Raw genomic sequence first — 12,914 nt, forward strand, 5'->3', positions numbered from 1 at the left:
GCATCAGGATTGCAGGCATGACTTACGCTGAGAAATGACCAGTTGAAAATTTCAAAGACCTGGAAATAGATATGACAGCTCACTCTGTACCAAGTACATCTGCAAGTTTGTAAAATAAACATCAATTTCTAATTTATACTCCTTTCTACTGTTCTCTATACAGTTGTACTTGACCTGTGGAAAGAATTCCAACATTTTTTGTTACTATTTTAATTAGTTTGGCTGTCTGGGAGTTACGAAGAGTAAGAGGTATAATTGCATAGGATGAATAGCCTTCCAGGGCTCAGCTTACAACAGACATTACCAAGGAACTGGTATCAGGTCACACAGCTACTTTCTCAGACATGCAAGGATTTCCAATGCGAGACTTAATTAAATTAGATTAAATTCAGAATCATAAGAAAATTAAAAGATTGAGAATCACTGAGTCATCATGGAAAACCCATATTTAAATAACTGTTGAACTATTTACACTTTGGAAAATCAATTTAAGTAGAAATTGACACCATTGTGGCCCACAGCTTTTATAAAATAAACAATATTCCTTTACAGAAAACTAATTCCTTAACAACTGAACACAACATTCCAACTAAGCATGTGCTGAATTGGAGGGTTTGTCCAAATGTTTATGATTCAGAAGAGTGAATGAGAAAATAATGCTAACTTATATTATTTAGTTATTTTGAGCTTTTGTCCATGTGCTTTAAGCCCATTTATCACAGTTATAGATAACACCATCAAGTACATCAAAGGGTTGGAAAATAAAGTTACATGCAAGCATTTCTTTTTGATGTGTAATACTGGTGGTCCTGAGTAAGATGACTATTGTGCCTCAATGTTGTAATTGCTAAAGCTTTCATGGAAACTTACAGAGGTGGGCTGGTCCTTTCACGGTGATTTTCACGTGGCGACTCCCATATGGAACTGCAATCACTGTGTCTTCCACTAAGTAGTAGGGAAAAATGAAAGTCAGTTTTGCTTTGGACATGCTTCGATAAACATTAAAGTTTGTTAATCTGTCACACCAAACTTGTGTTACCGATCTGAGAGTTCACTCGGCACCTTGATTTTGATGTATGCTACCAGGAATGTCAAAAAGTATGATTGCTCACTCTAACACACTGAGGTTAATTCTAGCTCACACTCAGAAAGCCAAGATCAGTCTAAGAATGAACTTGTCTGTGAATTCATTCTCCATCTTAAATCTGTATTGAATTTAAATAGTGATAGCAGAGAGCAACGATGTGTGATAACTTATTTTGAACTATGGTTGCTTTAACAGATAAGAAGAACTTCAGCGAGACAGCTTCATGGGTACATCTCCACATTTTAAGAAGCAAGGTACAACTCTGAGGTTGTCAATCAATTCTCAAGTTCTGAACAGTCTTGCTGATTGATATGCAAAGGAGAAAAAGTTACGTCAGTTTACGAGAAATGGTCATGTATTTGTTGACTCCGTGGACCAATAATAGCTTAATATGATTATGCCAAAATGGTTTAGTCTAGGAACTAGGTAGGTAACAGTATCATAAAACATACATCTTTTCACTTCTTGATTTCAGAGAAAAGGAAGTGGTTACAGCATGATGCTATTACAGTGCCAGTGACTCAGGTCCAATGCTGCCACTGTCCCACATTCCAAAGACAAGGTGGGGTGGTAGGTTTATTGGTCACAAAGGTGTATGTAATTAGGTGGGATTTGTTCATTGGATCAGAAGGGCATATTTACTCTAAATATAAGTAAATAAATATATAAACAAGTTTCAACTTCACTTTTGCTTCCAAAAGTCTTGGAAATGAGAAAAAAAAATGTTGCCAAATTCCTGCTGTTCCTTCTAGTTATTACCTTTGACATTAAGTGCTGATGTTGCCATTTCTGCTTTCACTCATCACAGTACTTAGCAAAACTGAGATTGTGCCAAATTCCATACCAGGAGGTTGGAAATACATGGCACATTTTTATGGAAATACGGCTTACATTACATCTTGAAAATGATTTTAAAACATTTAGGAGTTTAAACATCCAATGAAGAATGTTCTTAATATGTTTGAAAGTAGTCAACCATTAGTAATATGATTAAAAATTCATAAAAATGATTTACATTTTAGTGTGTGATCATATAATTAAGTTCTTAATCATTATATTGGTGTCACTTAAGTAAAACACAGTCTATACTATATTCATCTTTTCTGTTTGCTGGCAGAAATATGACACTGGCAACAGAGCCAATTAATGCCAAAGCATCATAAAATTACACTGTAAATTTAAAACAGCTTGGAAATCATTCTACACTTGGCATTTCTGGAATCAATGTGCTTTGCTGTTGATTGCTCTGTCACGCCTGTTTGAATTCCATGCAGAATAGTGCACAACTCGCCACTTCACACAGGGAATGCAAACCACTGACGTGGCTACAACAGATGGGCAGAAATGCTCTATGCTCTACGTACAATTATATTGCACATGCAGTGCAAAAAGAAGAAATACCTGTAGATAGCATTAAATATAGGATTCTGTTAATCATTTTGATAAAACCAATAGACAGCAAATCTACTGCAGCATTAGAGCAGAAATTGCTTCAGGCTAAACTTCAGTCTTATGCAGCATAATGACTATATTTTACTGATCTCGTAAATGGAAAATGTCATTTTTATTTTGTTTGCAAAATTGACTACAATCCCACGTCTTTCAGGTCCCTGACAGATTTCTTTTTAACTGCTGCTCCAACTCTTTAAGTTTACCTCCATAGTGTCTGGTGGTCATTATTTACAGTTTTTTTATTTTCAAGTTGATTTAAAAAATAATAACTCAGGTCACATTAAATTTGGCTGGTAATTCTGCTGCATGGTATTCAATACACATAATTTCTTCATTCCTCTTATTTTTTATGGTATTCAATACACATACTTCCTTTATTCCTCCCTCTTATTTTTTACAGAAGCATGAAGCAACTTCAAATAAATCTTTTGTTGATAAACTACATAATATGTTAAATATTTGTACTAATTGTTAAGAACAAAAGGTACTTTCTATTGATCTATGCTCTTTATTCACTCTCCAGCTCATTGTTTTTTCCTCATTAAGGTACTGACTCATTCTTAGGTTCTAAGTTAATTTTGTGTTTATCTATCATGGTTATTTGCATCAGAAATAACTAGTGCACAATCTGAAATATGCTTCTTGGCTGTTATTTTCTCCTTATTTTCTACTCTCTGCGAAGTATGACATACAGATAAATTATCATATTTCTCCTGTCAACCCAAATCAGATTAAGTCAGTATTGATGAATATTGGAGAGCTCAGTGAATGCACTGATAACCCATTTTAATAGGTTTTTCTATTGTCTCGTAACATTAGAAAAGGACTGATCAAGCACATTTCTATAGAAGATCAAATCATGAATTTTAAGCACAATACTCCATAGAACAACCCATACTTAAGTCAATGAATATTATATGTAAGCCACATTGCATGTTTTCTCTGGAAAGGGTGATGTTATTTAGCACTAGTCTCTGCCAAAACTTTAGGACTATATTAAGTGATTAATTAGATTCATAAAACCATTCAGAATTTCACCCAAGAATCAAGGTATATGGTGAATATATTGTGAATACTGTAACTATTCTGGAATTTACAACAAAAACAAATCAATGTCACTTTAATGAATCAAAAGTTACTTTGGAAATATGACTCACGTAATAAATGCAACATGGTTTCCTTGACAGAGTGATGTAATGTTCAGGTAGATGACTAAAAAAAGCCAGGTTCCATTCTAAATCTGCAATATTTCATTCACATATTTGCTGAAGTTTTGAAGCTTGAGGGCAAGGAGCTTCAGGTGGTGTTAATTTGACTGAGAAACTGCAATTATAATATAAAACATTTGTGGTACAAGGAATTGCTTGTTGGACCAGAAATTAAACTAACCAGGGCTGGAAGAATATGGGAGTGATTGAGAACGTTCAGGTAAATCTCGGTGGGGAAAACAGAATGGAGGATTCGAGGCAGGTAAAGAAGTGCGTCCTTAACTTTCTTGATAAAAGGCTTGGGGCTACGTTAGTGAGCAGGACAACAGCCACATTAGGAGCACCTTAGAGCTGCAGTAAAGTCTCGGCCTCTGAAGATCAAGTGCTCATCTTTCAATATTTCTAACTAGCAAATTAGGGGTATGTTTGTGAAGTTATGCATTTTATCTTTTATATGTATCTATTCCCTAGAAAATGTCAGCCAGAAGCAATGAAGAGTATTTATAATTGTTTGATACAATTGTTTTCTATAGTACTGCATTCTCTGGGATCTGTGCTTCCCTACTCATGGTCTCCAAGCTTATCTTTGAGTAGTGCTCTGCCATTTTACAATAATTAAACTTAAATCATTGGGGTGACATTGCAATTAGTAAAGTCACAGTATGATAAACAGGTGATAATTTATTTAAGAATTAACTGAGGAGTTCCTCCAGTGTTTTGTTTGTGTTGCCATTTAATAGTTTATTTTAGACCGAGTCAACCTCTCATTGTACTGCAGTATTTGGAAGCTATAATAATCTGAGCAACTTCCAATAATTCTGTTTGCTCTTTCTCCCTCATTCTCTATCAGCAAAACCCTTTTATTCGGTATTTTTTCACTTTTCTCATTTTCCTATGAAGAGGATTTGCTTACTTTCCATATTCAATTCTTTCTATCTTCTTCTTGACTGTCTGATATGGCAAGGAATGCAACCCCACATGGGGCAGGGACCACAAGCAAAATGGGGCCCTCAGTGTCTTCCTCTAGCTCCAATCCCCTCCCATAGTGCTCTTCCTCTCATGACTCCTAGCCCTTCGCCTCTTCAACTGCAGGTTGTCCTTCAAACTACCCTAGCACTTCCACTACAATCTCTACAAGTGAAATACCCTTTCATCCTTCTCTATGCCTCTCAGGTTAACCTTGCCACTCAATACAATGTAGGGTCCCTTCCTGACGTCTTCCAAGGTTGATCAGTGAGAGGCCAGCAGACCTGTCAGCTGCAACCATTTGTTTTGCTTTCTTACAATTTTTTCCTGTCCTGCCATGCCAATGAACTCTTCCTTTCTTTCAATATTGGTACTCGATTTTTGGAATGGGATAATAGAAACTGCTTGTCCATTTCTTTCTTTGTTTAAGTACTACGCTGCATTTTCTTATTCTTATGGATGTGAGAAATTAGTGCAGTTTCCTAATTGTAAGTAAAACAATGAGTTGCTTTCAGGAAAGTACTCCTTACAAAATTTATAAAAGACCAAATGGACTCCAGACCTAACAATCTACTTCATTCTAACCTCGCGTCTTCTTGTCCGCCTGTACTGCATTTTCTCTGTAACTGTAACACATCATTCTGCTCTATTATTGTTTTCATTTGCACCACCTCAATGCACTGTTGAAATGAAGTGATCTGTATGGATTGGATGCAAAACAAAATTTTCACTGTCCCTTTGCACATGTGACGATAATAACCCAATTAACCATAAAAAATCCTTCCCACTACCTGTAAGGAGTTTGGACTTTCTTCCCGTGACTGTGTGGGTTTCCTTTGGGTGCTCCAGTTCCTTCCCACAGTCCAGAGATGTGTTGGTTGGGAGGTTACTCAGTCATTGTAAGTTATCCCATGATTAGGCCAGGATTAAATTGGGGGATTACAGGGTGGTGTGGCTCAAGGGGCATACTCTGCGCTGCATCTCAATCAATCCATTAAACAATAAATGAGTAAATAAAAATAAAACTATTACAGCTGGATGTGCAGAGCACTATCATCTTTTTCTTTCCCTGTATACACAGGGATGTACAAAAAATACGGGCGTTCAAAACCCTAAGATATTGCTGAAGTTGATCCAAATGCAAAACAATATCCCTATAAATTTTTAAATTCAGTTTTGAGAGTCCCAGGCTGGAAATATAGGGTGGAGGCATAACTTCACTATTGATGAATTAGCAAAGGAAAGTAAGAGCAGGGTGGGCTTCCTCAACAACTACTGCCCAGTTGCATTTACATCAACTCCGATGAAGTGCATTGCGAAGCTGATTATGACCAGAATCAACTCCAGCCTGAGCAAGGACCTGGACCAACTCCAATTAGCCTGTTGCTACAATAGGTCTTCAGCTGATACAATCTCACTGGCTCTCCACTCTGCCTTGGACCACCCGGATAACAACAAATCCTACAACAGGCTGCTGTTTATTGATTACAGCTCAGCATTCAACACCATCACACCCTCAGTACTAATCAACAAACTTCAAAACCTCTAAACCTCTCTCTGCAACTGGATCTCATCAGGAGATAAGTGTGGATCAGAATAACATCTCCTGTTCACTGACAATCAACACAGGGGTAACTCAAGAATGCATGCTTTGCCCACTGCTCTACTCTCTCTATACTAATGACAGTATGTCTAGGCACAGCTCAAATGCCATCAATAAATTTACCAATAACACAACTGTTGTTGTCAGAATCTCAGATATTGATGAGGTGTCACACAGGAGTAAGATATATCTGCTGGCTAAGTGGTGTCATAACAACAGCCTTGCACTCAAAATCAAAAAGACCAAAGAGTTGATTGTGGACTTCAGGAAGGGGAAGTTGAGGGAGAACACACCACATCTCACTGAGAGACCAGTAATGGAACAGTTTCAAGTTCCTGGGTGTCAACATCTCTGAAGATTTATCCTGAGCCCAACATATTGATGCAACTACAAGAAGGCACAACAGTGACTTTATTTAACTAGGAGGTTAAGAAGATTTGGTATATATCACCAAGGACTGTAGAAAGTTTCCATAGATGTACTGTGGAGAACATTCTAACATCATAGTCTGGTATGGAGGGGCCACTGTACAGGATCAGAAAAAGCTGCAGATGGTTGCAAACCCAGCCTGTTCCACCCTAGTATTGAGGACATCTTCAAAAGGTGATGCCTCAAAAAAAGATGCCACCCATCATTCAGGACATGCCCCCTTCTTACCGCTACCATCAGGGAGAAAAGACAGAACCCTGCAGGCACACACTCAATGTTTTAGGAACAGATTCTTCCCCTCCACCACCAAATTTCGGAATGGACAATGGAACAACCCATGAACATCACCTCACTAATTTTTTTTTCTCCCTTTTTATGTTTATTGTCATTTATAGTTTTTTTTGTTACGTACAACAAATTTCACGATGTAGGCCAATGATATTAACCCTGATTTGGAATTCTGCTCTCTCTCATAATGACTTTTCTTTCCTCTTATTCTTCTCTGCAGACACTGACTGTTATACCATGGTGCAATTATATTGCAACAACTGTCTCTTAATATCTCTTTAGCTTTTCTCATTATTATTTTTGCAAGGGAGACCATAATAATTCAGCTGGATCTTTTTGTTACCCAATCTGTAAACACATACTTTTATTTTACGACAGGAATCATTCAATCGTGGAGAATTTTGCTGTGGCCAATTGAAAGACAGCACTCATTGCCTGCTTCTCCTATTCTAAGCTTGCTTCTCCTATCTTAGGCAGTGCTGTCCAAACTAGAAAGAATCAAAGCTGGGTTTTCCTATTGCGTGCTGTTAATTATTACACTAAGTAGTAAGAGCCACTGCCTCTCAGCACCAGAGATCTGGATTCAATCTGCTCCCTGGGAGCTGTCTGTATAGAATTATACACATTCTCCTCACAACTAGATGAGTTTCCTTTTGTGCCCCTGTTCTTTCCCACATCCAAATAACATGCAGGTGGGTAGGTTACAGGCCATTGTAACTTGTCTCTTGTGTGTCGGTGACAAAATCTGTGGGAAGCTGATAAAAATGTGGGGAGTAGAGAGGAAGGAATGAATATAGGATTAATGTACAGTAGATGCCTTGCTGATAGTCAGCACATACTCTGAGGTGAAGGACTGGCTTCCATGACTCCATGATTCCAATACTAGGTAACACACAAGCTGAAAAAATACTAAGAACATCATTAATAATTCTCCATTTAGAATAAATCTCACGTTCTGTTCTAACAGAGGTTGCAGAATAAACGTTCAGTTATAGACAGGTAACATAAAAACATCAGCAACAAAATGAGAGACGCACATTTTTCGGGAGAGGCGTGTGATTTGGACTGTCCTCGAACAAGCCTGCATGTTGAGCCAGTGCCGGCACAAACTCCACAGTTGTCTTCCTTGGCTTTACTCCCGAGTTGCCGATCACAGCCCACCACCTGCCAACAACAACATCACAGTCAAGAGAAGGCTGAAGCCGATCGTACACAGCTCTGGCTTCGGGAATTGCGTTTATTTTTATGTTACCCTTTACATTCTAATGCCGGCTTCACTCTGTCACAGCTCGACTCATGTTATTGGACAACTAACGAGGTTAGAATTTTTAACGTACAGTTTCAATTCTGGAAAACTTCACAGCTTTGTTTTAAAAAAAGAGGCAAATAACCTGCATCGGATATACTGTATGAAATAAATTCTTCTGCTGCAAAAACCTTCATTTTAGTGTAAGGTTATATAAATTTATGGGGTGGTCCAAGTCACAGAACCAATTGCTGGCAATTTATGCCTATTTTGATAAATGTGGCTAGATTGCTCAACTCAAACTCAAAAGCATGTTGATGATTACCGAAGTGCCAGCTTGGCTCAGTTTGAAATATTCTCCAGGACCTAAGGGCATTAACTGGATTGTTAGGTGAATCCTAAACTGGGGGATTGTTATTGCTACAATGTCATCGGTACAATTATCTGGAGCCATTAGTTTGATCTACAAAGCAAGCTACTAACTGCCAGTATAGGTAGATATAAAGGATCCCACAGCGCAAGTTGAGCAAGCAGGAGTTTTTCCAATTACGCTTTTCAGCTTCTTCATTCAATCAAAAGCAGATGAATTGGCAAGTTTTCTCTGCCTCTACTTTGCAGAAATTGGCTTCGGTATTTGTTGACATGACAATGATGCTTCATAAGGTAATTCATTTGATATGAAAACCCTTGATACAGCCCAAGGATTTGTTAACAATATCAAATATATTCTTTCTGCACATCTGGGATTAACAAAGCAAACCGATACCTTTAAAGGCTTGGGCACTTTTAACAACACAGCATGTCATATAATACTTCAAATTACCGTGAGATGTTATGGTTTGAGAACCCGACACGTTTGCATCAAATTACACTGATGGAGGCACCAATTCATTTTCTTTCCTCAAGAAAGTGGGACAAAGAATTTGATACATAGACATTGCATGCACATACCCATAATATCACTTATTGCAAGTTTGAGCCTTACGTGTTAAGTGATAAGTACAATAACATTGCTCATAGTAACTTACAATCTATATAAACATGGTTAATGCCGTTGCTAAGATCAACACAAATGCAAAAAAAAAAGATTTCAACATGAACATGCTGTCTTAGCTCAGATTTCTGAGGAAGACCATTTTCTTCATTTAAAAAGCCCGTCAGAAGTTTCACTGAATTAACTGTGCCTCTTACTAATTGAAGTCTGAGTTGTTAAATGACAGTACAGTCTGTGTCCAATCAGGAAAACTGACTATAAATTAACAGCATCGTCAAACCAACTTTTTGACTCTCTCTATTAATGTGAATCTGACATGAATCATGTTGTATTGTTTAAAGGGCACCAGGAATTCTTATCCAGCATAGCGACAAAAATTCTTTATTAGTTAATGTGATTTTTTAAAAACTTATTTTTCATGATTTTATTTCCTTTGTATAGATTGTTCACATGCACAAACCTTGCCTGTGTAGCAATGTGAACAGTCACTGTAGGTGATTAATGTGCCCCAAGTACTTAAGTTAATGGAAGGAGGGTCGATCAAACCAGATTTATTCACAATAAAACAGATTTTAGATTGAGAAAACACTTGACAAAATATTGTCCATCTCCATGTAATAACCCATTTACAACTTAAAACAATTTTTATTAAGTTAAGTTCAGTTTGGAATAAGAATTGCTTCCTCTTTAAACAGCAGATAACAGACTCACTCTCAGGCAGTTGGAGCAACTGACCCAGAAATCTCAGACTTGATTGACTTCATCAAACTGATGTAATCTCAAAACCAAAAGATTGTGCAGTTTGAAAAAATAAATGGAAAATGGTAGAAACAGTCAGCTGGTCAAATGAAATTCACAGAGAGAGAAAAACTAAAATGTTACTTGAGGGGGAACTTCTTCACTCAGAGGGTGGAGTAAGTGTGGAATGTACTGCCAGCAGAAGTGGTGGATGCAGGTTTGACTGCAACATTTAAGAAAAATTTTGATGAATACATGATTGGGAAGGAAATGTTGGTCTAAGGTCCAGGTGCGGGTTGATGGGCCAGGCAGAGTAGCAGTACAGCATAGACTAGATGGGCCAAAGGACCTGTTTCTCTTTGATAGAGAAAAAAAATTAATCTTTTAGGTTGATACCCTCTCAATAGAAGTACAAAAATGGGAGTGAAAGATAAATGGGGAGGAATAGACAAATGGGAAGGGCTGTGATCAGCTAAAGGCATCTTTCATGTGGTATGGCCATGGACCATGGGGATTTGGGGTTGATAGATGAATCAACCAGATTGTAACTTGGTAGGGAGTGTTGTGCCCATCCAGGTTAAGGAATTTAAAGACTGCCTAACAAATGGCTTTTTAAAGTAGCTTGTGGTTGAGCTCACTAGGGAAAGGGCAATTCTGGATTGGGTGTTACGTAAAGAACTAGATCTGATTGAGGGAGCTTAAGGTAAAGAAATTCTTAGGAGTTACTGATTATAATATTCTAGAATTCACCCTTTAAGTTTTAAAGTGTGTGTGTGTGTGTGACTCCAGAGAGGAGTAGCACCTCTGGTGAAGGCACAGAAGAAGTCACGGTCATCATAGCATGCAAGGAATACCCTAGTTGTCACTGTTGTTCATATCACTAGACCTGGACTTCAGAGGTCAAGAGAGTGGCTTTTCAGCTTTAAAAACTCTCCCACGCAGGTTTCTTCTCATCAGTGGACATGATTATATCTCTCTCTCTCTCTCTCCCCCCCCCCCTCCTCTCTCTCTCCCTCTCCCTCTCTTTGTTTTTTTTCTCCCCCAGGTAATCGGAGTAGGAGATTGTGGTTGGACATTTCTAACTAGCATCAAATGTATGAACTTGCGTGGATGTTAGATATTACACTGTGCTTGGAACAAATAATTTGAAATAGCATCAGTGATAAGTAGTGCTTGTGTTAAACAAGCACAATTTTTGTCACTGATAGTTGGCGAGAAATGAGCAGTGAGACAATTCAGAACTGTATTGCTCACTACAATTTCAAGCATTCACGCTTGGAGATGTCAGAAATGGTTGGAAGTGAAATAAAAGAATTTCACTACTTCAACAAGTTAGGGACTACGAACAAATTGAATGTACTGACAATCAACCTGTATGTTACGATGAAAATGAAGACATAGATGATGAAATTTTTGAAAATTGTATGAAGACAGACCATTATTTACACTTGGTGCTTACCTTGATTTTGTTCATTTACAGTCAATCAAGAGAACTCCTCCGTCGATAACTATAGGGAACTAGTAAACAGCTTTACATACTGTTGTAGTATTGATAGTGTTCTGATTTGTTCAGTGCCTCACTTAACTACATAATTTGTTACTCAGTCAAAAGGTAGTCTTTTTATACTTTTTAAACTATTTCCTTGAAAAAAGCAGTTCCAAAACACTGAGGCTTTTCCTCATCACTCCAAAGAAAAAAGCCCTAGCACATTCAACCGCTCTAATCCAGGCAGCATCCTTATAAACACCTTATATACCGGCTGGGTAGCCTCCAACTCTCTGATACCTCCTCTTATTTACCTCCTATACCATCACCAACCTTATCAGCTCTGGAGATCTCCCATCCACTGCCACCAACCTCATTGTTCCCACACCCCACACTTCCCGTTTCTACCTCCTACCCAAGATACAAAAACCTGCCTGTCCAGGTAGACCTATTGTCTCAGCTTGCTCCTGCCCCAATGAACTCATTTCTGCATACCTTGACACTGTCTTATCTCCCCTTGTTCAATCTCTTCCCTATGTTCAATCTCACCTATGTTCGTGACACTTCCCATGCTTTGAATTTTTTCAATGATTTTAAGTTCCCTGGCCCCCACTGCCTTATTTTCACCATGGACGTCCAGTCCCTATATACCTCCATTCCTCACCCAGACGGTCTCAAAGCTCTTCGCTTCTTTTTGGATTCCAGACCTAACCAATTCCCCTCTACCACCACTCTCCTCCATCTAGTGGAATTAGTTCTTACTCTCAATAATTTCTCCTTTGGCTCCAAACCAAGGGTGTAGCCATGGGCACCTGTATGGGTCCCAGTTATGCCTGCCTTTTTGTTGGCTTTGTGGAACAGTCCATGTTCCAAGTCTATACGGGTATCTGTCCCCCACCCCCCTTTTCCTTCACTACATCAACCACTGCATTGGCGCTGCCTCCTGCACGCATGCTGAGCTCATTGACTTCATTAACTTTGCCTCCAACTTTCATCCTGCCCTCAAATTTACCTGGTCCATTTCCGACACCTCCCTCCCCTTTCTTGATCTTTCTGTCTCCATCTCTGGAGACGGCTTATCTACTGATATCTACTATAAGCCTACAGACTCTCACAGCTACCTGGGCTATTCCTCTTCCCACCCTGTCTCTTGCAAAAATGCTATCCCCTTCTCACAATCTCTCCATCTCCGCCGCATCTGCTCTCAGGATGAGGCTTTTCTTTCCAGGACGAAGGAGACGTCTTCCTTTTTTAAACAAAGTGGCTTCCCTTCTTTCACCATCAACTCTGCTCTCAAACGCATCTCTCCCATTTCCCGCATATCTGCCCTCACCCCATCCGCCCGCCACCCCACTCGGGATAGGGTTCCCCTTGTCTTCACCTACCACCCCACCAGCCTCCAGATCCAACGTATAAT

General features: G+C 38.7%; 1 protein-coding gene across 1 annotated transcript in view; it reads right to left on the reverse strand.

Moving 5' to 3' along the window:
* adamtsl3 (ADAMTS-like 3) overlaps positions 1-12,914 on the reverse strand; it is a 740,135-nt gene that overhangs the window by 285,503 nt on the left and 441,718 nt on the right. The window contains exons 7-8 of the mRNA XM_059952647.1: positions 8,071-8,197; positions 871-945 (exon numbers count right to left, since the gene is read on the reverse strand). Of these exons, the coding sequence (XP_059808630.1) occupies positions 871-945; positions 8,071-8,197 (202 nt within the window). The remainder of the gene's footprint in view (positions 1-870; positions 946-8,070; positions 8,198-12,914) is intronic.

Source organism: Hypanus sabinus, chromosome 28 (genome assembly GCF_030144855.1).
Source record: "Hypanus sabinus isolate sHypSab1 chromosome 28, sHypSab1.hap1, whole genome shotgun sequence".
Lineage (NCBI taxonomy): Eukaryota > Metazoa > Chordata > Chondrichthyes > Myliobatiformes > Dasyatidae > Hypanus > Hypanus sabinus.